The sequence below is a fragment of the Hylobates moloch genome, unplaced genomic scaffold (assembly GCF_009828535.3).
Source record: "Hylobates moloch isolate HMO894 unplaced genomic scaffold, HMol_V3 SCAFFOLD_2, whole genome shotgun sequence".
In the NCBI taxonomy this organism is placed as follows: domain Eukaryota; kingdom Metazoa; phylum Chordata; class Mammalia; order Primates; family Hylobatidae; genus Hylobates; species Hylobates moloch.
The window spans coordinates 114,232,974-114,259,647 of NW_026652277.1; the positions used below are offsets into that span (position 1 = coordinate 114,232,974).

General features: G+C 35.4%; 1 protein-coding gene across 1 annotated transcript in view; it reads left to right on the forward strand.

Annotated features, from left to right (window-relative positions):
* The first annotated feature begins 2,611 nt into the window (after nucleotides 1-2,611).
* Nucleotides 2,612-26,674, forward strand: part of UFL1 (UFM1 specific ligase 1) — a 51,229-nt gene continuing 27,166 nt past the window's right edge. Inside the window, exons 1-12 of the mRNA XM_032155534.2 lie at nucleotides 2,612-2,754; nucleotides 3,946-4,091; nucleotides 5,465-5,493; nucleotides 6,362-6,459; nucleotides 7,387-7,501; nucleotides 9,582-9,712; nucleotides 15,337-15,395; nucleotides 17,269-17,415; nucleotides 18,373-18,548; nucleotides 19,622-19,801; nucleotides 21,530-21,650; nucleotides 23,873-23,995. Of these exons, the coding sequence (XP_032011425.1) occupies nucleotides 2,678-2,754; nucleotides 3,946-4,091; nucleotides 5,465-5,493; nucleotides 6,362-6,459; nucleotides 7,387-7,501; nucleotides 9,582-9,712; nucleotides 15,337-15,395; nucleotides 17,269-17,415; nucleotides 18,373-18,548; nucleotides 19,622-19,801; nucleotides 21,530-21,650; nucleotides 23,873-23,995 (1,402 nt within the window). The 5' untranslated portion in view covers nucleotides 2,612-2,677. The remainder of the gene's footprint in view (nucleotides 2,755-3,945; nucleotides 4,092-5,464; nucleotides 5,494-6,361; nucleotides 6,460-7,386; nucleotides 7,502-9,581; nucleotides 9,713-15,336; nucleotides 15,396-17,268; nucleotides 17,416-18,372; nucleotides 18,549-19,621; nucleotides 19,802-21,529; nucleotides 21,651-23,872; nucleotides 23,996-26,674) is intronic.

The following is a 26,674-nucleotide window of genomic DNA, read 5'->3' on the forward strand; positions in this document are numbered from 1 at the left end:
AAAGAATTGAAAGCAAATTCATAAAGTGAAGCAAGTTTATAAAGAAAGCAAAGGAATAAAAGAATAGCTATTCCATAGGCATAGCAATGGCTTGAACTGCTGGCCTAAGGATACCTATAGTTATTTCTTGATTACATGCTAAACAAGGGGTGGATTATTCACAAGTTTTCCAAGGAAACGTGTGGGCAATTCCCAGGGCTGAGGGTTCCTCCCCTTTTTAGACCCATATAAGGTAACTTCCAGATGTTGCCATGGCATCTGTACACTGTCACAGCACCTGTGGGGGTGTCTTTTAACATGATAATGAATTATAATTAGCATATAATGAGCAGCGAAGACGACCAGAGGTCACTCTATTCATCTTCTCGGTTTTTGGTGGGTTTTGGTTGGCTTCACTACTGCAACCTGTTTTTTTTGTTTGTTTTTTTTTTTTAATTTTTTTTGCACACAAAAACAATAAACATTTTCCAATAATACATACAAACAAAAAGATGCGTATCAAACATATCAGGAAGGTTGCACATGGGAAGTCGGGGAACAGAAATGGGGGGTGGGAGTTAAAATAAATGAGAGAGGGACTTTATATGGATCAGTGATAACAACTCAATCCTCTATTTGACAAAGAAGAGGGAGAAGGAAGAGGAAGAAAAAGAAAGTGGGATAAAGGATCAGAAAGGGAGGAAAATAGAAAAAATTAGAGTATGACTCCAGGGTAGACCCGCTTTGTTGTCACTGAGTTGGTTGGTTAGTTTGTCTGTTGTATTTTTCATGCTTCACCATGTTGGCCAGACTGGTCTCGAACTCCTAGCCCGAAGTGATCAACCTGCCTCGCCCCCCAGAGTGCCGGGACCACAGGCGTGAGCCACCACGTCCAGCCCCCACATTGCTTCTGGCCTCCGTGGTAGACCTCCGAGACGGAGCGGCCGGGCAGAGGCGCTCCTCACTTCCCAGACGGGGTGGCCAGGCAGAGACGCTCCTCACTTCTTCCCAGAGGATAGGTGGCCAGGCAGAGGCGCTCCTCACTTCCCAGACGATGGGTGGCCGGGCAGAGGCGCTCCTCCCTTCCCAGACGATGGGTGGCCGGGCAGAGGCGCTCCTCACTTCTTCCCGGACGGGGCGCCCGGGCAGAGGCGCTCCTCACTTCTTCCCGGACGGGGCGGCCGGGCAGAGGCGCTCCTCACTTCCCGGACGGGGCGGCCGGGCAGAGGCGCTCTATCAGCAAGGTCTTTATGACTTGTTTTTCCTGCCTGCGGACCTTCTATCTCACTCTGTGACTAACCTCCTGGGAATGCAGCCCAGTAGGTTTCAGCCTTATTTTACCCAGCCCCTATTCAAGATGGAGTTGCTCTAGTTCAAATGCCTCTGACAACTACAGTCACCCTGTTGTGCTGTCAAATACTTGATATTATTCATTCTTTCTAACTGGAATAATATTTTTTAAATAGTAAAGAGTGAGATATATGAACTCCAAATATCTGAGACAGGTCCCAATCAACTCAGAAAGTTTATTTAGCCAAAGTTAACTTGCATCCATGACACGGCACAGGTCCTGACAACATGTGCCCAAGGTGGCTGGGGCACAGCTTGGTTTTACACATTTTAGGGAGACATGGGGCAGGAATCAATATATGTAAGATAAACATTGGTCTGATCTGGAAAACCGGGGTAACTCCAAGTGGGGAGGAGGGTTCCAAGTCATAGGTAGGTAAGAGACAGTTGCATTCTCTTATGAGCCTCTCCAAATGAGGCAATCAGACATGCATTTATCTCAGTGAGCAGAGGGGTGACTTTCAATAGAATCGGAGGCAGGTTTCCCGAAGCAGTTTCCAGTTTGACTTTTCCCTTTAGCTTAGTGATTTGGGGGTCCCATGATTTATTTTCCATTCACAGATATAAAAAAGAAAGAGAAAGGTACACCTGAGTAAATATCTACTCAACAGGGAAGCAGGATACATGTTCTCTTTGCTTTCCCTGTTTCCTTGATAGCCATGAACACTTATGTTTATATTCCTCATGATTTGATGAAGCTAATCATTGCAATAAGAGAAATACGAAAGACTCTACAACTCTAGACACGAAAGCAATTATACAGCCTTTTGACATGCAAATTTATTCACTCTGCAAAAAAAAATAATTACTTTCGGTAGGGTCTCCCATGTATCTCCCAAAAGGCAGACTGTCCTGGGTGCATGTAAAAATTAACACGATACCCTATACAAAAGGGAATGCTCAGAGTTAACAACTAGAGAAGACGGGCGCCAATCTTTAGGCACAGGCTTATTCCTCCGCACCCTCCCCTAAAACAAATGGAGGACAGAAGAAAAAAGAAGTTAATACAACTATTACTCTACGGAAATATTAGGGGTATCGCAAACAAAGTTCTGACACTAAACTTTACTGAGCCCTGCATCCTGCCCACGACCCCCCAGAAACACCCACGCACCACCCTCCTATCCGCCGCAGCCCCGCCAGTCTCGCCGAGAGGAACTCCCAGCGCCGCGGCAGAACCACGGCACTTCGGCCCGTCCCCGCGCCTCGGGCGCAAGCGTTTGGTGTGTCTGCGTCGGGGGCGGAGCCTCTTGTCCCTCTGCGCGGCCCGTTCGCCTTTCTGCTCCTCCCACCGCTTGTCGGCTGACGTGTCTGCAGTTCCTCCGCGTCTACTGCGAGTCAGGCCGTGATGGCGGACGCCTGGGAAGAGATTAGGCGGTTGGCGGCCGACTTCCAGCGGGCGCAGTTCGCCGAGGCCACGCAGAGGTGCCCGACCCTCCCTCTCCTTTGTGGAGCCCAAATTAGGCCGTGGGCGGACACGCCTGTATCTGGGACTTTAGACCCGCGGCCCTGCATCCCGGATCTTCTTGCTGCTTGTTACCATTCTCTCCTTCCTCCGCCCCGAGCCTGGATCGCAGTTCCAAGTCCAAGGCTCAGCGGGAAAGTCCGCAGCCTAGGACGCCCTAGAGCCCCCCAGCCCAGCTGCAGCGAGATGCTGGCGCGCCCACGCCCCACCATGGACGGGGCCGGTGATTTCGAGCTGCCTTTATTGAGCGTTCCTCTGACCCTCCCTCACCCACCAGCCAACAAATCACTGTGACATTTTGGCTATTATACACTTCCTGATCTAGAATGAGCTCGAAGGGAGAGGCTAACCCCCCCGGCCCCCATACAGTACTTGGCAAATAGTATGTTGATCCTTAAAACTTTTTGTCCTTTTATCTCTCGTAACAGACCTCGGGCTAGACCCCTGACCCCATCTGTTATTCAGGACACTGACATTTTCTACCAGCCCACTAACCTTTGGAGGATGTGTCCAGAGGAGCCTAACTCTGCTTTTTTAAAATAACGCTAATAGAAGCCTTTCTATTCTTTGACTACTTCCTACCTGCGATGTTTTATTCCTTTTGAGCCCGAAGACAGCAATCCCCTTATGCTGTATTTTCTACCACTGATAGCAAACTCGTAACTGCATGGGTAACTAACAGTAGCAGTTATGGTTTCACTAGGCCACATCCCCTGCCTGTTGCAGACCATGTGTGTAAGTGAGGCAATTATGCACTTAATTTAAAAGAAAATTCTGATTAAACTGGAAATTAGGGTATTTTTTTGTGTTTTTTGTTTGTTTGTTTTTTCTTTTTTCCTACCTAAGTAAATGTCTTCAATTTTCTATTCAGATTTGAAGATTGGAAGCAGGCCTGTAAGAGACAACAGACTTGAAATTTGTGATGGGATGATGTGTACCAATTAAATAAATGATTTAAGCATATGTAAACCTACTTTGAAGGTTTTTTTTTAACTTCTTGAATCAATTAGTGAAAAATATAGATATTGCGATGTAGAAGTTAGTGACTAAACAAACTTTTTAAAAGCCTGGTTTCATACATTGTGTTAATTTTATTGGGCACCAATGTATCAAGTGGACTTTTGAAACTTAACTTTTTTTCTTTCCCTCAGGTTGTCCGAGCGGAACTGCATTGAGATTGTTAATAAATTGATTGCTCAGAAACAGCTAGAAGTAGTTCATACACTCGATGGAAAGGAATATATTACTCCAGCCCAAATTAGTAAAGAAATGAGAGATGAGCTACATGTCCGAGGCGGTAGGTAATTCTTTAGTGTTTTTTGTTCTTGGATTTTTGGAAGGGGCAAAAAAACAAAAACAAAAAAAACCCGTAAACATGTAATTGCATACTAAATTATTTATAGATTGTAAGATATCCTTTTCAATTGTTAATTTGATAATCAGGCTTAATATTTTTACTGGGTTCATGCAAACATGATCATATAATTTTTTTTTTTTTTTGAGACAGAGTCTCACTCTTTCGCCCAGGCCGGAGTGCAGTGGCGTGATCTCGGCTCACTGCAAGCTCTGCCTCCCGGGTTCATGCTATTCTCCTGCCTCAGCCTCCTGAGTAGCTGGGATTATAGACGCACACTACCACACCCGACTAATTTTTTGTATTTTTAGTAGAGACGGGGTTTCACCGTGTTAGCCAGGATGGTCTCAATCTCCTGACCTTGTGATCCGCCGGCCTCGGCCTCCCAAAGTGCTGGGTTTACAGGCGTGAGCCACCGCGCCAATGAACTCAAATGTTAACACTTAACAAAATATTTTATCATTTTGAGTTATGTGTACTATATGTGAATTAATTGTTTCTTTTTACAATTAGTTAATTTATTTATGACTCAGGGAAGGGTATTCAGCTGCCTTTTATTAGGTGGTAATTGTGAACGGGGACAGTATCTTACAGGATTATAGATTTTTGAAAATCAAGGCTGTATTTCTTCTTAAGGCTTGCTTGTACTTACAAATTAGGTAACTCAATCCAGTGTGGTGCTACACCAATCATATTGTATGAAATGCTATTAAAAGCACACACAAAGTTGGTTTCCTTTGTCTTCTTAAAATTTGAACAGACTACCAAGCATATTTGAATACTATTTGATTAAAATAGAAGCAATTATGAAAGCATCTCTTCATATTATCAGAGTGTAACATTGGTCTTTTTTTTATTTTCCTTCATAGTGCCTTTAAAATATGAGCTATAATTTGAAATACTTAACAGATTTTCTTATGCTGATATGTAGAAACCTACCTTTTAGTATCAAATAATTGAAAAAAGTTCATCTTAATTTAGTTGTCAATATCTCTTTGATCACAGTAGATAAATTCTGAATTGTGAAGGGGAATGAATACCCTCCATAGATATAGCCAATTTGTATGCCAGTTGGTGCTCATAATTGGTCTGATGTTATTTAAAAAAAAAAAAATGTGAAAGTAAGTTATTGCTTATAGCTTCAGCCATGAAGACTTAGCCATCAGCTAATGGTGTGTATTTGAAGACATTGATTATTCTGGCTCTCTGTTCTATGCAGAAGGACTTTGACCAAAACTTAAATGTTAGTATTTATAGCTTTGGGTTGGTATGTACACATACATCATTTAAAATAAATGAATGTCTTTTCTTCAAAGGTCGAGTAAACATTGTTGATCTACAACAGGTAGGTTTTAAATTTATACCATTTTTGCTTCAATTTCTCAATTTTTTGATACTGTGAATTTGTTCAAGTATTCACTAATGCTGGTATCATATTTTGTATAGTGTTTATAAAGAAATAGTTATATAAGCCTCGCTGATACACTGAATTGATTTAATAAGTTCTGATACATTGAAATGATTTAATAAATTCTGATTTATTGAAATGATTTAATAAGTTGGCCTTATTAAAGAGTTGGCCAACTCTTCCCCAGTTGGCTTTCTTATTCTTAACTTTTTACCAAATGAACTTATTTTATGTAAGTATAGAGTTCATGTAATTTTGGGAGAAAAATCACCAGTTTCATGTTTATATGTTTTTAATATATGAAAGTAATAGAGAAATATTTTTAAAAGTAGAAGCTATTTTCAAAATTTACAAATATATATGTCATTACCAAGGTACACTATAAAGAGGAAGCCAGCAAATTTTCTGTAAAATGCTATCTGTTATATGAACATGTAATTTACTGCTTTATATAAACTTACTAGCAAGTGACAGTGTAATTCTTTAGAACTGAAAATAAGCAGTACACCTCTAATTTTTCATTTGGCCAATGCTTTCTGTATTATTTCAGATTGATTCAAAATTTAAGCAATTTCTTTCTTTTTTTTTTTTTGTGAGATGGGAGTCTCCCTGTGTTGCCCAGGCTGGTCTCAAACTCTTGAACTGAAGGGATCCTCCCGCCTCATCCTCCCAAAGTGCTGGGATCCAGGCACGAGCCACCATGCCTGGCCAGCAATATCTTTAAAAATATAGTCCTAAGTGTATAATTTCAAGCTTAAGAAACAATACAAACTTATCATTAATAGAATTTGTATTTGTTTTCCAGGTAATTAATGTGGACCTCATTCATATTGAAAATAGAATTGGTGACATTATTAAATCAGAAAAGCATGTTCAGTTAGTGTTGGGACAACTGATAGATGAGTAAGTACAATAAAGTACAAATTTAGGAGCACTTTGTTTATTTTCTTTTTTTTTTAATAGTGTTTAAATTTAGGCCAATTATGGCCAGTTAGACATTTCATTTAGAACTCTTATAGTGCTGATTTTCATGATAAGGTTTATTTCACTTAAAAAGTAAGTGCTTAAGCCACATATGGTGGCATGTACCTGTAATCCCAGCTACTCAGAAGGCTGAGGCTGGAGGATTGCTTGACCAGGAATTTGAGACCAGCCTATGTAACACAGCAAAGATCCTGTCTCAAATTAAAAAAAAAAAAAAAAAAAAAATGCAGTATTAATGTATGGAATACTTAGAAATAATACAAACTTCTATTTATTTCTTAATAAGAAAATGTAAAAGGTAACTTTTACATTCCTTCCCATATAATCTTAACTCTGAAAGCAAATTTGTTCCAAAAATGTTAATGAAAATCAAATACAAATTTCCACTTAAAAAAATCCCAGCATGCCAGCCTGGGCAACATGGCAAAACCCATTTCACTAATTAAGTTTGCTAATTAAAAAATTAGCCAAATGTGGTGGCTCCCACCTATAGTCCCAGCTACTCAGGAGGCTGAGATAGGAGGATTCCTTGAGCCCAGGAGGTCAAGGCCACAGTAAGCCATAATCATGCCATTGCACTCCAGCCTGAGTGACAGAGTGAGATCTTGATGAAAAAAAAAAAAAGAAAAAAAAAATTTATTGTTTGATTAACCTTACATTTAGCTACACTAATGAGAAAAAAATATTTTTAGAATATGAGTGATGAGTGGTGTTCATGTACTCACACATTTCATTACTTTTGGGGCATACTTCATTTCAACGGAAATTAAACATAAAACGAAGAAACAGAAAAAACATTCCTACTTCTTTTTCTTTTTTCTATTCTTTTCTTGTTTTCACTATTAGGAATTATTTGGATCGGTTGGCAGAAGAGGTAAATGATAAATTGCAGGAAAGTGGTCAGGTCACCATATCAGAACTGTGTAAAACCTATGATCTTCCTGGAAACTTTCTAACACAGGTATTTTTTTTGCTAATAATACAGTGTGTCTTTTTACCAAAGGATTTTAAACAAAGACTTTGAATGGAAGGGGAAAAAAAACGAGACTTCCTTACCATCATTTGATTTATTGCAGGTGTCTGACTTGATATATGTTGTAGCAATATATTTGGGGGGTACTTCTAGTACATTAATGGTTCTGAGGAGGCACTTTAAAAATGATTGTAATCTTCCTGAGCCGAGAGACATCCTAAAACTAATTTATAGACTAAGCTCTAGGGCTGCTTTGATGCAATTAGCAAATGTATAATAAATGCATGGATTTATTTAATGCCTTTGATACCAGCTATATAGAAACTGTAACCAGGCGATTAAATTTCTGATTGCCCAGTTAAATTTTAAGAAATAATTGATGAAGATAATAATTTATAGGGGTACTACTGGATCTTGTGAGTAAAGGTCAGGGATGCTGCTAAACATCTACAATGTACAGGACATCCCCCCAACAAAGAATTTTTTTGTTCCAAATGTCAGTGGTGCCAACATCTTTTGACTTCACCATTTATCCTCTTCTAAACTGTCAGTATGATAGGAAGAAGAACCAAGGAATCTGACATTCTCTTAACTTTAGATATTTGTGTCAGTACTCAAATGTCTTACGTGTAATAGCAATGCTTCCTGAAAACATAGGCTATTTTCTTGTTTACTTTTTTCTGTTTTTTTTGTTTGTTTGTTTTTTTAGAATCATAGAAATTCATTTGATAGAGTGGAAAGGACATAAGCTTTTGAGATTTTTAAAAGACCTTGATTTGAATACTGTCTGCACCACTTCTTATTTGACATTAGGAAAATCATTTCATCTCTTTTATGCTTCACATTACATATCTGTAAAACAGGAAATACTGTCTTTTTTATAGGCTTCATTGAAATCTAGTGAAATATCTAACACAATGGAGAAACTAAATAATGCTAGTTCTGTTTTATATTTACTGAAACAAGGGAAAAGCCACATCTCTCTTTGGGTATCTTATCACTTTAAGAAACTCCCAACTTGCAAAATTTGCCAAACCGTAATTACGTGAGATTAATTTATAATACAAGCAGATTTACTTATTTACTCATATTAAGAAAATGAGCTTCCCTAATTCCATTTAAAATACCATTTATAGTATATCTGTTTTATATAGTATTTCAGGAGCTGAAGTTATATTTTACATGGGCAAACAAATGTTAATCACAGGACAAAAAATATATTTTTAAAATACTTCTTTAAAGTATCCAGCTCAAATCCAGATGATTTCTTATAAAACTGTTCCTGAATACATTTTAGAAACGTATATAGTTTTTAATATTTTTCAGTTCCATTCTGAATATAGCAGTATTCTAAAAGCTCATTAAGTTGTTTGAAAAACATTTTTCTATATCATAAAAATATGAGCTGAGCTGACTTGAGTAGATTTAACTTATCTTAAAATGTGAAATATGTCCAAAATTGTTTCAGATGTACCTGATGCCGGCTGTAGTATAGCTGTGGAGAAATACTCTGCTGAACTTGAAAGAAGGTTACCAAGAAGTCAGATTATCTGCCATAGATCTTCTGGACGGGGATAAATTTGCATTAGAGAGGAAAGCTTTTGAGGTCTTATGTTTCCCTATGTTGCAGAATCTGGAATAACATTTATACTTCTGTTAGTATTAGAAGCTCCAGAAAGGGTCTTCTCCAAGACCCATTTGTATGTCTTGGCTGTCTGTATATTGGAGGCTGCATATATCTAGAAACTATCATATCAAATAATCATCATATTGATAGTCATTTTTATATTAGAAATAGCCCTCATTAACAAGAGCTATTATGACAGCTCAACCTTTTAACATGTAAGCAAGCAATTTGACTCATTTCTTGGCTCTGCCATGAGATAGTGAACTTTTCTAGAACTGAATCTTCACTTTAGTTGACATATCTTGTAATCTATGCTTGTTGAAATTTCTCAATCACATGATTGATACCTCAGCGTGCAGCATGACTTGAGCATGACTATGCAAATGTATATGTGTAATTCTTTTCTTTTAAATTAATAAAAATGTACCTCTTTACCCACAGGCACTAACTCAGCGACTTGGTAGAATCATCAGTGGACATATTGATCTTGATAATAGAGGAGTAATTTTTACGGAAGCTTTTGTAGCTCGACATAAAGCACGTATCCGTGGACTATTCAGTGCTATTACCCGGTAAGTATATCGTAAAGTATATATATTTGCACATTTCTTTGATCATGGTTTGCATGTTTTTCCTAGCAGCTGAATCTTTTTCTTTGTTTTAATAAAGTCTCATTTAGGACCCCAGTTTATTAAACAGATAAAAGGGCAGCTTTTGTAAAATAGAAATTGAGATTCCAGAGTTCTAGAATGCAGCCTCTCTCTCCAGTCCACATCTCCTTCCTCTTCCTGCCTTCACCACCTTGCGACCCCATACACACTTCTGCAGAATGCAGTTTAAATACTGCCGCCCAGACCAGTATTTAAGTATCACCCTTGAATCATGGAAAGAACATGCAATTTAAAGTCAGAAGAATTTGGTTCATAGCTTTATCACATAATAGGCACATGACCTTGAGCAGATAAGTCAGTCACCTAACTTCTTTGGGCATCATATGGGGCTAGAGAATTTTATGACATTTTTTACTTTATAACATTCTATAATTGTAATGAATAACAATGTTACTTTCAAAGTCACTGACTTTTCTAAAATAAGAGTTTCTGAAATATTTGGATCTGTGTGACAGACTCCAGCATAGAATTCAAAAAACCAGTATTCTCAATTATTTCCTCTCACCTGTGTCATCAACTTCATCTCAGTGGCTATATGCCCTACCAGCATTTAAATATATCCAAAAGTCTCCCATTTTAAAACAAACCTCTCTGAACCCCTTTATTCTATATCATCTATCATGCTGTTTGTTCCCTCCCTTAAAGTGAACCTTCTCAACGGTTGAAATCTACATTCAGTGTCTCAGTTACCTTCTGTCACTTCTTAACCCACCTATCTAGCTTCTAGTACATATAGAGCACTGATGTCTCATTATCTGTAAGTCTAACGGATACTTTCTGTTTATTTGACTTGACTTCGCAGCAGCATTTAACTCCAGTTACAACTTCCTTCTTGAAATATTCTCTTTTGTTAAACATAACACTTTAGATTTCTTCTTCTCTCTTTTGGCTGCATCTTCTAAGTTACCTTTTCTAGCTCTTTCTTTCACTATCCTTTAAAGTTTTGCGCCATCTTTTCTTCCCAGTTCTGTGCTGTCATCTTAGGTGATTTCACATGGCAGCCACAGTGATTTCTCTTTTTGTCATTCAACAAATCAACAAGCATTTGTTGAGCACCTAATGCAGGTACAAAAGGGAGGTGGTTAGAAGGAGAGCTTGTATTCTAATGAAATGATTTCCTCCCTCCCTCAGTGCAAGAGAACTTTTTTTTTCTGACCAATTTGAGAGGAAGTTGCTGACATGATGTTCTATCACCACAGATACTTTAGTCTGTATTTCCTATAGAAAGGGGCATCATCCTATATAACTATAATACAGTCATCAAAAACAGAAAATTAACATTGATTGATTACTACCATCCAGTCCTTGGATCGCCTTTATGTTTTACTAGTTATTGTAATAATGTCCCTGATAGAAAAAGGATCCAATTCAGGATCACAGATTGCATTAAAATTGATAAGAGTCCTTAGTCACCTTCGATCTGGAATACTTACTTGATTTTTCCTTGACATTCATGACCTTGACACTTTTGAAGATCACAGGCCAATTATTTTATAGAATGTTCATTGTTGTTTGTCTGCTGTTTTTTCATGTTATACCTATTTGTGTTATGCATGTTACACATAATTTTTCATATTCAGGTTATATGTCTTTTGATAGGAATATCTCAGAAGTAACACAGTATTCTTGTTATTGAATCTTATCAGGTGGCATACAATTTAGATTTTTCCTAATAGAGATACCAGCTAGACTTGTAAAAGCTACTTATTTTCCTTTGTAACTAATAAGTATTTGTGGGAAGGGCAATTTGGGACCATGGAAGTTATCCTGTTCTTCATCAGACTTGCAGTTTATTCATTCATTTAAATCACTATGGACTCATGATTCCCTAATTTATTTATTGGATTAAAATCTGCTATCATTATTTACATGTTCATACTGGCCCTGATTTAGCTAGTGGTAGCACCTGCAGGTTGCCTTTTGCGTGCCCCCATCATTCTTGAAACTTTCTTTTCTTTCTGGCTTAAGATGTTCCAGGCTCAAGTCATACTTTCCCTGTCCCAAGCCTCAAATCAGCCATTTCTCCAGAGATCCCTGCTTTCTTTTAGCAGAGTATGGGATTTAGAAACCAAGATCTGGATACTACATTACTTATCACTATTCGGTTCTCACTGCTCCCAGGCCCTCTCAGAGTAGACAAGCTAGCACAAGTTCCCCCAGTCCCTAGGCTGCCAACTGGTACCAGTCTGTGGCCTGTTAGGAACCAGGTTGTGCAGCAGGTGAGGGTGGGCAAGCCAGCGTTACCGCCTGAGCTGCTCCTCCTGTCAGATCAGCAGCGGCATTAGATTCTCATAGGAGCATGAACCCTATTGTGAACTGCGCGTGCAAGGGATGTTGGTTGCACGCTCCTTATGAGAACCTAATGCCTGATGATCTGAGGTGGAACAGTTTCATCCTGAAACCATCCCCCACAGCCTGGGTCCGTGCAAAATTTGTCTTCCATGAAACCAGTCCCTGGTGCCAAAAAGGTTGGGGACTGTTGAACTAGGAGATACACATACACATGTACATATTCCCCTCTATACATCTGTATTTCTATATCTTTATGTGTATTGAAAACTGAGTTTGTGCTGATACTTCCATTTCTAGTCCAATACTGTAAGTTTCATTTCAGTCTAGTTTCCTTCTTTTCCATGTTTGTAGCTTTCTTCACTGACTAAGAAAAATCTAACTCCCATTATCCTTAATGTATTTAGTTACTTAGATTAATTCCCCTTTTGTGACTGGTTTCCCATTGCTGCTGCAGCTCCCTTTCTCACATGGGTGTTCTCTTTATTCCATGTAGGCTCTGACACCCTGCGCCAGATCACCCTCCTAACACGAGAAATGGATGGTTGTTTCTGGGGGAAAGAAACTGGGTAGCTGGGTGATAGGAATGGAGAGGGATTCTTCAGTTTTGTAACTTTTTTGTACCCTGTTCATTGATTACTTTGTCAAAAACTAAAAATATCTTTGTTCCTATTTATAAATATTTACCTTTTTTCTTTGACTATTTATTGTGGTGATGGTAATTTTCATCAAAATCAGCTATGTTTTTTCTCATTCATACTAGCCCTGAGTTTCGCTCTATGGAGGTACCATCAAATAATGAGAGGAAAATAAGTTTTGAGCTTCAAAAGATGTTGCTAGGTTGTGTGGCTTCCAGATAGTACCATTTAAGGCACCATATCTTCGTATTTGTGTCTTAAAAATAAGGAACCATCCCACTTCTCTAGTCTAACTTCAGAGGAGACACCTGTGTCTCTGATTTTTAAAAAGTTTATATTTTTTGTTTTTACGGATATTTCTTGTTATTATGGATAGCCAGAGAGAAGAGCAGGAAGCAGTTAGTGAGAAGAATGATATATGTAGGTATACTAAATACGTTGTATTCCAAATTGACATAAAAATTCAGCTAAAGTTTCATCATAGAAAAAAAGCTAGAAATTTTGCACAACTCAATTCATTGTTTATTGAACACCCACAATAAATTATGTACCTAGACATTTTAAGATGAAGTCCTTCGAGGAGCTGTCTACATTTTTGTAAGGATGTGTTTGCGTAGAAGGGAACAAAAGACAAAAAACATGAGAGGTTGTAACAATTATAAGGTAAACAAAGGAGAGCAAAATTCACAGAGGACCTACACCTTGTTGGTTTGGAGGTTTGCTATGGTTTGGATGTGGTTTGTACCCACCAAAACTTATGTTGCAGTTTGATCACCAATGTGGCAGTATTGGGAGGTAGGGCCTAGTAAGTGTTTGGGTCACAGGAGTGGATCTCTCATGAATAGATTAATGCCCTCCCACCAGGGTGAGTGAATTATTGTTCTCATGGGAATGGATTAGTTCTCAAGAGAGTATATTGTTGAAAGGAATATGGCTTCATTGGTTTCTCCCCTTTGCTTCCTCTTTCACTATGTGATTTATTTATACATGTCTGCTCCTTTTCCACTTACCACCATAAATTGAAGCAGCTTGAAACCCTCAAAAAATGTAGCTGCTTAATCTTGAACTTTCCAGCCACCAGAATCATGAGCCAAATAAACCTTTTTTCTTTGTAAATTACCCAGCCTCAAGTCTTCTGTTATAGCAACACTAAACTGACTAAAGCCCCTGCTATGCTTCTATATAATTTAGCTGAAAATTTTGAGTAAAACAATATAATAAAAAGCAAATTGATCCTAAGAATTTGGTAAAAATAATAATTTACTCAAAAACACAGAAGTTTTAAATAGTCAATTCATTTTCATATAACTGTTTCTGCTTTCACAAGTTTGAAATAGAAAATATTTATGATATCCTAAATAATCAACAATGGAGGATTGAAATGTTAGAATTACTTAAGTCGTTTTGTTATATGCATTAAAAATGAAAACAGACTAACCTTAACTAGAGAGAACAGGCATACTGGCTTAAAAGGAATAGAAAAACAAATTGTAATCAGAATTGAAAGTCTAGATTATTTTCTTGTATCCTTTACTTTTAAAAAAATCTATAGTTATTATAAATGAGATACAGTCATAGGAGTCCACCCCAAAGAAATGAAAACATTCATCCATACAAAGTCAAAAACATAAATGTTCATAGGAGCATTATCCACAATAGCCACAAACTAGAAATAGTTCACCTGTCTGTCAAGTAACAAGTATATAAACAAAATGTGGTATATTCATACAAGGGAATGCTGTTCATCAGTAAGAAATAATGAACTACTGATGGCATGCTACATCATGGATGAATCTCAAAAACACAGAAGGGAGACCGCATATTAATTCCATTTATGTTAATGGCTAGAAAGGCAAATTTATAGAGGCAGAAAACAAATAGTTGTCTAGATTTAGGTGTGGCAGCAGGATTAACTGCAGATAGCTATCAAATAACTTTTTGGGTGATGAAAACATTATAAACTGGATTGTAGCGATGGTTGCACGACTCTGTAAATGTATTAAGATCATTGAATTGTACATTTATGATGGGGTAGATTTCATGTAATTTAAATTATACCTTATTGCAATAAAACTGGTTAACAAAAGAAATGCATAGTCATTGCAGAAAATAGAAAATACTCAAAAGCAAAAAAAAAAAAAAAAAAAAGATTTTAAATGGATCCCTCTCAGTCACCCTAGTCTAGCCTCATATCATTCAAACATTTTCAGTGCACATATGATCTCATTTTTCTTCGAAAGTGGAATCATATGACATCCACTTGAATATTCCCAAATAAGGAAAGAGCCTCCCAGACAGAAAAAACATTGAAGAAAAACCTAAAGACCAAGGCAAATAGTTACATATCATGGAAATCTGAGAATTTAGTGGAATGGGAATGTAAACTGATCTTTGATTGCAAGTACAAATTGATTTCCCTGATATTTCAATAGCAAAATTCCAATTAAGAATTTAAAATTTGGTGTAATTTTTGACTTTATTTTTTCTTTTAAACAATATTTTTCTTAAATTCTAATTATCCTATTTTTTAAGTTCATTAATCTATAACACTATAATGAGTAAGAAGTTTTTTTTTTTTTTTTTTAACTTTCCATAAAGGCCTACAGCTGTGAATTCTTTGATTTCAAAATACGGATTTCAGGAGCAGCTTCTTTACTGTGAGTTTGGTTTAAATTATATTTAATTAACTGCTGAATAGACTATTAATGTAAAACTTACTAACTTTAATGTTTTTTCCTCTTTTATTGTTAATGTAACTAAAATATTTCCTGGTTTAAAAAAGTTTCTTTGTATCAAGTTTTATATATGTACCTATCTGTTATACTCACCAAATATTTAATATTGGTTAGCCCTAGAGGAATATAATGAAAAAAAAGTAAGCATTTATAATGAAAATATATGTCACACACACTCTATTATAAACATGTACATTAGAGATTTAGTTTCTTATGATTTCGCTACATTATCTAATATGAAAGTAAATTGTGTTTCACTAACAATTTTTGCCAAGAGTTGATAGCAACAAAAGTATATTCTTATTCAAACAGCATATTATCTTGAAAATAACCTTTGTTCATTGTCTATGTTGTTTGTGAAGCTCTTGGGAGGTTTTGAGGGTTTTTTAATGCTTTGCTGAAATAATTTTTAAAAGCAATGATTTTGTCTTTCAACTCAGATTATCTGTGCAAATGTAAGAACTAAAATGAAAAATGGAAAAGAAATATCAAGTATTGAACCAAAAATTAATTTTGACTGTATTTTCAGAATATGAACTTTAAAATTTTTGTTTGACTGATTTAAAATTAAACTGACTTTTTTGGAATCTATATAATTAGGGGTTGGTGTAATTTCATTATAATGTAAAGTTCTTCAAATAATAATTGGTAACTTCACAACTTTGGTCAGAATTTAGAATGGATTTACATTGTACAGTCATACTAAATTGAGGGTCTGTTGAGAAATCTGGACTTTTTTGGTGTATTGTAATTTACTCAGCATTGCGATTTTAAAATTCATGCACAAACTAATTTTTATTTTTGTTACAGACTAATTTTCATTAGCCTTTCTTTTTGCCAATCATCTTTTGAATGTGCTTGCTGATTCACTTAGAAACAGCTCCCTTCCATCTGCTTTTTCCTTTTTAGAGGATTTTAATTTCTAAAACAAAATGTGTAGTTAAATGTTATGATTTAAATAAAAATATAAATTTGGTATTAATGGCAGCACCTTCCACTTCATGATGGTGGTGACGGTAGTGATATTTAGTTAATATTTATTATTGAGTCTTTATTATATGCCAGCTACCATTCCAAGCAATTTACTTGAATACAACAATTCTATGAGATGATATTGTTATTATCCCCATTTCACAAATACGGAAATAGAGAAATAAGGAAAATGACTTTTCTAGTGTTTCATAGCTAGTAGGTGGCAGAGTTGAGGTTTAGACCTAGTCTGACTCCAGAATTGATCCTCTTAACCAAGGCATTATACTTCTCTTATAGGTAGGGCTGAAATGTCTTACTTCAATGTAAGCAGTGGAAATGTAATAACTCTTTAAAATGCTCATAGTTTTATTTCACACTACTGATTGTATTATAGTCTAGGTGTCTTGATTTTCTTAAATATTAAAAAACGGAACTTGTTAATACTAATAATTGCATATTACCTGTTCACGAAGTGTTTTATCATCTGTTTTTAGTAAATCATGAGATAGGTAATGGCATGCTGTGTTTTCGTCAAAATTACTCAAACTAAAAATTTCAGTGTTAATATTAACTAGTTTGAGTTACAAGTTCAACACCTTTAGCTAGTTGCCAAAATGCAAAATTTCCCTGAATTTATGTTTTGAATATTCTCATAAATGGCAGGAAAATGTTGTCTAAAATATACTACCTTTATTTATGCTATTAAACTTCAGATTAGTTTTTTAAGGTTAAGAATAAGTAAATTATGAAATAATAAAGTATTTTACTTTTTAAGATTTATACCTGCTCTGATTTATTTGTATTCATGTGGGTTTGTTTTAAGCTGTGCTTGAGGAACTTGTTAATAGCGGACGCTTACGAGGTACTGTGGTTGGTGGGAGACAGGATAAAGCTGTGTTTGTCCCTGACATCTACTCCAGGACACAGAGTACTTGGGTGGATTCCTTTTTCAGGCAGAATGGCTATCTAGGTAACTTTATTATTTCTTTAAAACTAAAATTTCTTTTTAACACTAAACTCATTCTTTGAAAGTATTATACCAACCCTAGAGTCCTCCTTTGATCTGTGGGTTATATTAAAAATAATAATAAATAAAAATTTAAAAATAGGAACCTTAGAGTCTACATACATTGTCCTCTATGATCAGAAGATTATAATGGTTCCCTTTGAGTGTAAAAGTAATCACACTGCGAGTTTCTGTGGGTCTTGGAACTGAGTTTAGTTCTATAGTTACTGAACAATTATAATGTAAAAAGGCTAAAAGCTGGTACTAATTGCTGCCAGTCTTCCAGTTACATTTATTAAGATGGCACTATAAACTTAAAAGTATTTTTTAATTCATAAAAGTAATTATTGTATCTTACATTTTGTGAAGTTGCTTAGTTTTTCAGATATATCATCTTAGAAATATTTTGTTGACTATCAGATTTACGATGTGTATTTTTATTAGTTACCTAATACTTTGGAAACATTGAAGTTATCCTAAATTCTTTGTCTGAAGTTCTACTGTCATCTGGAAAAATTGGACTGAATTTAGTTATTAAAACAATTAGCATATATATATATAGCTTACTTAGTTTGATCAATTTTATAATTCAAGTCAAACTGTATAACAGATTAATTCCTCAGTAATAAACCTGTAAGTCCTTACTGTATAAATAATTTAAACTTATGGTAGAATACTGGCTTTTCCTTATGTGTTCTTGACTTCCTGAGATGTACTTTTCCATTTTTTTCAGTTATAATCATGGATTCGAACTTTGTTATAACTAGTTTTCTTAAGCATGATTATTTGGGGTGGAGTTAGAGGAGTTAAGAAGGTAGATATCTCTAATAACTTTATTGGCTATAACTTTAAGTCTTTATTTTTCACTTTTGTCTTACATGTAATTGACGGTTCTAATCCAACTTTGTGATGTATTTGTAGAATTTGATGCTTTGTCCAGACTTGGAATCCCAGATGCTGTAAGCTACATAAAGAAAAGATATAAGACTACACAACTCTTGTTTTTGAAAGCAGCTTGTGTTGGTCAGGGACTTGTGGATCAAGTGGAAGCATCAGTAGAAGAAGCCATCAGCTCTGGAACATGGGTTGATATTGCAGTATGTTTTATCTTTTCTTCACTTTTCTTTAAACCAATGACAACTGATATTTTACTAATATTTGACCATTTAGAAATTAGGATGCATAAAGGTGGTCTTGGCTTTGGAGGCAAATTCTAATCATTGTTATAACAAAAATAATCTTTATGATTAAAGTCTTTCAAGTGACCTTCTACATGTGGACAGTCAACATCCAGAATCACAAAACAAACAAGTAAACAGTATAACACTCCTGTTAATCCTGATAAAGAATTGTTGAGACTTCTCACATCTTTTCCAAGCATTTACAGCTGTACTGGCATCAGGCATCGTGTAGCATTTGTTTATTCCTTATCCATTAATCTCTGCTAATGTATTAACACAAGCTGCCTTGGCACTGATAGTGTTTACTTCAGTGTTCAATGTTGACCTGCCCTTCAGTATGCCAAAAAGATAAGTATTGGTAAAGATAAATAAATGAGGCCAATCCATTATTTTCTAGTCGGGCCCAGACCCTCTTTATAAAGTAGGAATTCTCTGTTTTGGATATGAAAGTCCCAAAGATTCCAGATTTAAGTGTATTTTTATTCATCTAACAGAACTACCTTCTGTGTGCCAGGCACCGTTCTATTAATACTTGTTGGGGATATGGTAGCCAGACAAGCTTGCTGTCTTTAGGAGGGAAACTTTCATTAGGGAAAGATAGTTAAGGAAAACAGTAAGATAATTTCAGATAGGAGAAAGAGTTATGATAAAATACATTTTGAAGGTTATCAGGACATCCTGGTGGACTGTTTATGACTTTGTGAGAAAAATGAACTATGTGTGCCGTGTAGGTTTCAGTGTTGTTTTGAACAATTGGAGATGTCTCTTAGGCATACAAGTGGGGAAGGTAGGCAATAGAATATATGAATCCAGAGCTCAGAGTGGTGATGAAACCAGAAATATAATTTGGAGGTTATCGGCATAAATATGGTTCCAAAAGCCACTGGACTTAATGAGATCACCTAGAGAGAGCATATATGTATATAGCAAATGGTTTCACTGTATTATATTGCATTTATACTTTATTTTTATTTTGTTTGTAATTCTAGCCTCTGCTACCCACTTCTTTATCAGTTGAAGATGCTGCCATATTGCTTCAGCAGGTGATGAGGGCATTCAGCAAACAGCCCTCAGCTGTAGTCTTTAGCGACACTGTTGTAGTCAGTGAAAAATTTATGAATGACTGTACAGAACTGTTCCGTGAGCTGATGCACCAGAAAGCTGAAAAGGTATTCCAGATTTCCTTTTAGCTGCTAATCTTAATAATATTTTCAATTTAGAATCATCTAATGTCTTTTGAAAAATGGCATAAGCAAAAGTGAACACTTGGTATCGTTTATTATTTTCCTTTAATGTATCATTCCTTTTTATTTTCTCTCCCAGATTTGTTTTTTCTCTTATTCCCATCAAAACATCTGACTTAAAATTTGGGGAACTGACTTTATAAATTAAAATAACATAAAGGAAATTACACACTTTTCAGTTAAGTTTCCTGAGGTTGGTCCAACTTTAAAACATCAAAATGCACAAAAAACAGTATCTGTAGATACGTACAAATATACAGTGTATTTGTCAATCAATACACAGTATATTTACTCAATCTAGCAGAGCCTCAATAATTTTTCCTATTTGTGGTACACAGACAGGGTAAATTACTGAAGAAAGAAATTTTGTTACCATTTATTAGTTCCTCAGAGCAACTGCTATCAAAGTATTTTGAAATAGAGGTTCTGCCGGGTGTGTGTTAATGACTCTTTAGTTCATGTTTCTAGTTGGCAGCATCATCCCTTATGAAGCCTGCTCTCAAATAGGTAAAATAGGCCCATTTATTTTAAACTGTTAATAAACTCATGAGGGCTTATTAAATATGTAAATAATTTATATTTAGCTGTTCTCCTTCTAAACTCTATAATAGTCTAAAAATGAGATAAACTTCTGCATTTAGCCTGGTAAGCAGCAGAGAAGATTAAAAAGTATACATGTTTGATGTCAGCAAACCTGAATTTAAAACGTGTATTCTCTGCATGACTTTGGACAAATAGACCTCTAATTTCCTTATCTTTAAAGAAAGGATCATGATGCCTACTATGGAAAGAGTAAATATAAATGAGGGATATATGTAAAATGTCTCTTCCATGTTAACTAGCAGTTAGTAAATGACTCTTAATTTTATTTGGGGTTTTTTACTCAAGTAAAAATTTAACATAGTCATCACTTTTCTTCTTCCCTTGGGCTTCTCCCTCTAACCACAAGAATAAATTCAGAAAAAGGTGATTCTGTCACGTGAACTGTCAACATTTTAAGCATTTTTCTTTAGAAAAACAAAAAGGAAATATTATTTTTATCATAAATACATAACTTTTGTCACTAGAGATTATAGAACCTTATGCCATCAGAAAGAACCAGTATCCGAACTTGGAAATACTTCATCATTGGTATCATAAACTTTTTGAGAGCAGGGATTATTAAGAATGAGTCCAGAGGGGGGAAAAAAGATTATATGACTTAGTGTGCAACTCACATATGGTAATTTGGGTGGGGTAGGGGATGGAGGGTTCATTATCTTTAATAATCTCAAGTATCCAGGTGGCATTGGAATTGGGAGTCTCAAAAAGCGAAGGAGCACGGGGCATCAATTAAGCTGTGGTAAAACCAGCCAGTAACAGCTGGAGAGGATTGCATCTGATTGCAGCTGTGTAATCAGTTGTTAAGTGACAAGATAGGGTTTCTCATTAGTTAATAATGGGTACAAAAAAAGTCAAAAGCAGCAAGGGAAGAGATCTATTTTGGGCAAGGAGAAACATTTGCCTTAGAGTGACAGCTCTGAAACAAAGCTCTATAGTTCTTCTAAGCAACAAAACCAAACAAGAATAATTAGTGAGTATATAAACAACTTTTATGCTTTTGGAAATGCTGTGTGTTTTTCCTACCCCCAAAAAAAGCATGTTTTATTTTAGGAAATGAAAAATAATCCTGTGCATTTAATCACTGAAGAAGATCTGAAACAAATCTCCACTTTAGAAAGCATTAGTACATGTAAAAAGGATAAAAAAGATGAGCGAAGAAGGAAAGCAACAGGTAATAAATTGTTAACAAGGAATATTCAAAGATAAGTTTTGTATTTGTTGCAGTGAACTTTGCATTAATCACATTTATTATGCCCTTTGAAAGGCCTTTTATTTTATTGATTTACCTTTAAACAGCTAATATCAACCAAATATTTTGCTGTGTTAAATTTTATATATTAAAATGGAAATATTGGTGATTGTTTTCTGTTTTCTTTTGTGAAAACTTAATTTTATCATCATGCTCATCTCTTGTTTTTCCCCATCCTCTGTCTGTGTTCCAGCCCAGTAGCCCTTTTTTGTTTTGTTTTGTTTTGTTTTGATTCTTAAACTTGCCAGGGTCATACTCACCTCAAAGCTTTTACACCAACTGTTCCTTTTACCTGGAATGCCCTCTCCCAAACTTTAAGTAACTGGTTTATTCTTTTCATTCAGAGCTCGACTTTAAATGCCACTTCCTTAGGCCTCCTAACCCTTCGGAATAGTAGCCACAATCACTCTCTGCCACCTCATTTTGTCAGTTTATTTGCATCACGTTATCACCATGACGTGTTTTATTGTTTGGGAACCGTGTTGATCTCATTTATTGTTGTACTGTTGATACATACCCAAATCACCACTTGATATATTTTAGGTGTCCTATAAACATACTTATTCTCAATGAAATATTTTTACATTTCTTTTTCTAATCTAAAGTCACTAGAAATTATTCTAGGTATCACTGGTATGCTTGTAATTTGCAATGGAAAAGTAACATGTATTTCCATAGTTTTTATAGTAGGAACAGTGTTATTAGTGCTTTATTGGAACTGAAGAAATTCAATATTCAACATTTTTCATTAATAAATACACTCCTAATTCTTTGAGATAGTTTATTTCCTCTTCCAAAATCTTTTTCTGTAAAACCTTTCAATGGCATTATGAAATTTCTCTATTCTTCCAGGAAAATTAATAAATTACTTAAATAAATCACAGTAATATTCATAGCTATGGATATTTTATCATATATTTGAAAATATAGTTATAAATTTGCCTTACTCAATTGATGACATGTCAGTATAACTAGTCTATTTAATATTTTATTTCTTATTAAAAGTTAAGGGTCATTTGATGTTTTATTTTCAGTGATAATGCTATTGTATTATAATTAATTACAGTGTGTGGAATCATGTCAATCATGAATGTTCCCCCCCATAGGAAACTTATTGTCAAATATAAAAAGCATGTTCACTTTAGACTTAACGCTTTTGAAAATAGAATTTTTTTATTATAAAAACAAGGGAAAAATAAATTAATAGAAGTTTAATTCTAGGATATGATGAAATCTAAGGCAAATCTATTTAGAATTTAGAAAAAGATCTTTAGTAATCACCTTATTTTATGAAAAAGACTAATCTTTTACTTATTTTGAAGTAATATAATATAGTCGTAATATGTTCAATGGCTTAAACCCATTATCAGTATTCCATTTTGTAAAGTAGATATTTTACATGTCAATATCAAAGAGCAGGGAAATGCTGAAGTAGTATTTTTTATTTTTATTTACAGTGTTTGCATTTGTTTCATAATTTGTCTTTTTAAGTCTATAGTCAATAGGTAATGATACTTTTATACTTAACCAATTAATATTCATGGTCAACATTTATGAAGCACGTGTTATGTTTCAAGCATTTCTGTAAAGAATATATACGTTAATGACACATAATCCTTGCTCTTCAGAAGTTTATAATCTGGTTGAGTAGCAGATGAGTCAGGATGTCTCCTCTAAAAACAGGTGATAATCTTTCAACCAAGAAGGCAAAATAAGAATAATTAAATTTGTGAAGTCTTGTAATAGAAGGTTATTGATGAGGCTGTGGTAACACAGATGAGCAAAGGACGACACATTTCTTTTGGGGAAGGTAGAAGAGGAGGTGAAGGAATGGATTTTTGTTAAGAAAATATTGAGAGTTGCAGAAAAGAGGTGATGTTAGAGAAGGAGAAAGAATGCATTTAGAGCAGTCAGGCTATCTAAGTAGATTGCTCAAAAGATTTCATATTTTATTATTAATTTTTTATGTATTGGATTTACTAAACTTTTAATAAGGGAACTCCAAATTTAAAAAGAATCTAAAAGTTTCTTTATTTTGCCTTTATTTTTTCTGCTGTAAAGTTCAATACAACAATATAGTGTCATTATTTTATAAAAATGATGATTTAGTTAGGTAATGCCAACTAATGTCATTTTCCCACCAGAGGGCAGTGGAAGCATGAGAGGAGGAGGTGGGGGCAATGCCAGAGAGTACAAAATTAAAAAAATCAAGAAGAAAGGAAGAAAAGATGATGATAGTGATGATGAATCTCAATCATCCCACACTGGTAGGTAGCTTTTCTTTTCCTTGGTGTATGTCTGATATTTTTAACATATTAAGATGTATATAATTAGATTTATATGGTAATACAGGAAGTCCTTGTTTTGCAGTGTTTCAGTGACACAAATTTCAGTTACCACACTTTAGTTAAATCAGTCCAGTAACAACACTGTTGATCTTAAATGTTAGATACAAAGATACTTTGGTATATTAAGGGAGTATTGTATAAAGAAGTAGCTCTTCAGTTCACAAATCAGTACATAAATAACAGATGCATATCATGATCTGTGACAATCACACCACTTAGTGTGTAGTTTGTCGATGATTGGTCACTGCACATTGGTTATTCCTTATGCACAAACAACAAAGCATGTAGCTGTATTGCCTAATTGTCTCCCAGTGATAAACGCTGTGATATTTAACAGAAATGGATAATCAAAAAGAGAGTTGGCCAACAAAGATAAAAGCGTAGCAAATAAATGAAAAGTGGTAACACTGAAAATAAAATTGGAATCAAGCATAAATGGAGTTATAGAGGGAATGGCTGACTGTGGGAATGTTGACACTGCCATTGTTCAAGAAAATGAGGAAAGTGGTTATGACAAAAAGGATGAAAACATCTTAGAGGATGTAAAGTGGGCAAAAACTTCACAGTTCTTGGAGACATTCCAAGACATTGAAAAGGCGAAGGATAAAACATTGGAAGCTGATTCAGAGTGAGAAAGTAGTATGACAATTTATAAGGCATAGGAAAGGTATTTGGTCCATACTGCAAGTTGATTGATAAGAAGAAAGCAAGCACTGTTCAGACTATTCCTGATAAGTATTTTATACAGAAATAAAACACTTTCATTCTCCATGTTCTAATGTGTTAAAAATACAGCGTATTAAATTATAAACATTGGTTTTATTTTTCATTTTCCTATATATTTATAACCCAACAGTAAAAGCTTTTAATGTTTACCAAAAATTTTTAAAGGCCACAAAACAATTGTAATTTTTCCTATTGATTATTAAGACAGCTTTGCATGGTTTCACCTTACCATGATCATTTTTATGGTCTTCCACTGCCATGCAAAACAAGTTATTAGGGTATTTTTGAAAAGTAGACTTTTGTAAATTTAAATCGGAAACATTAATTTTATGTACATTTTACTTTCATAGTAACACCTAACTGGTTGGTTGCTTATATCTAAGAGAGAGAATTAATTATACACATCTTTTTTTTTATTTTATTATTATACTTTAGGTTTTAGGGTACATGTGCACAATGTGCAGGTTTGTTACATATGTATCCATGTGCCACGTTGGTTTGCTGCACCCATTAACTCGTCATTTAGCATTAGGTATATCTCCTAATGCTGTCCCTCCCCCACCCCCAACCCCAAAACAGTCCCTGGAGTGTGATGTTCCCCTTCCTGTGTCCATGAGTTATTGTTCAATTCCCACCTATGAGTGAGAACATGCAGTGTTTGGTTTTTTGTCCTTGCGATAGTTTACTGAGAATGATGGTTTCCAGTTTCATCCATGTCCCTACAAAGGACATGAACTCATCATTTTTTATGGCTGCATAGTATTCCATGGTGTATATGTGCCACATTTTCTTAATCCAGTCTATTGTTGTTGGACATTTGGGTTGGTTCCAAGTCTTTGCTATTGCGAATAGTGCCGCAATAAACATACGTGTGCATGTGTCTTTATAGCAGCATGATTTATAGTCCTTTGGGTATATACCCAGTAATGGGATGGCTGGGTCAAATGGTATTTCTAGTTCTAGATCCCTGAGGAATCGCCACACTGACTTCCACAATGGTTGAACTAGTTTACAGTCCCACCAACAGTGTAAAAGTGTTCCTATTTCTCCAAATCCTCTCCAGCACCTGTTGTTTCCTGACTTTTTAACGATGGCCATTCTAACTGGTGTGAGATGGTATCTCATTGTGATTTTGATTTGCATTTCTCTGATGGCCAGTGATGATGAGCATTTTTTCATGTGTTTTTTGGCTGCATAAATGTCTTCTTTTGAGAAGTGTCTGTTCATGCCCTTTGCTCACTTTTTGATGGGGTTGTTTGTTTTTTTCTTGTAAATTTGTTTGAGTTCATTGTAGATTCTGGATATTAGCCCTTTGTCAGATGAGTAGGTTGCAAAAATTTTCTCCCATTCTGTAGGTTGCCTGTTCACTCTGATGGTAGTTTCTTTTGCTGTGCAGAAGCTCTTTAGTTTAATGAGATCCCATTTGTCAATTTTGGCTTTTGTTGCCATTGCTTTTGGTGTTTTAGACATGAAGTCCTTGCCCATGCCTATGTCCTGAATGGTATTGCCTAGGTTTTCTTATGGTTTTAGGTCTAACATGTAAGTCTTTAATCCATCTTGAATTAATTTTTGTATAAAGTGTAAGGAAGGGATCCAGTTGCAGCTTTCTACATATGGCTAGCCAGTTTTCCCAGCACCATTTATTAAATAGGGAATCCTTTCCCCATTGCTTGTTTTTCTCAGGTTTGTCAAAGATCAGATAGTTGTAGATATGCGGCATTATTTCTGAGGGCTCTGTTCTGTTCCATTGATCTATGTCTCTGTCGTGGTACCAGTACCATGCTGTTTTGGTTACTGTAGCCTTGTAGTATAGTTTGAAGTCAGGTAGCATGATGCCTCCAGCTTTGTTCTTTTGGCTTAGGATTGACTTGG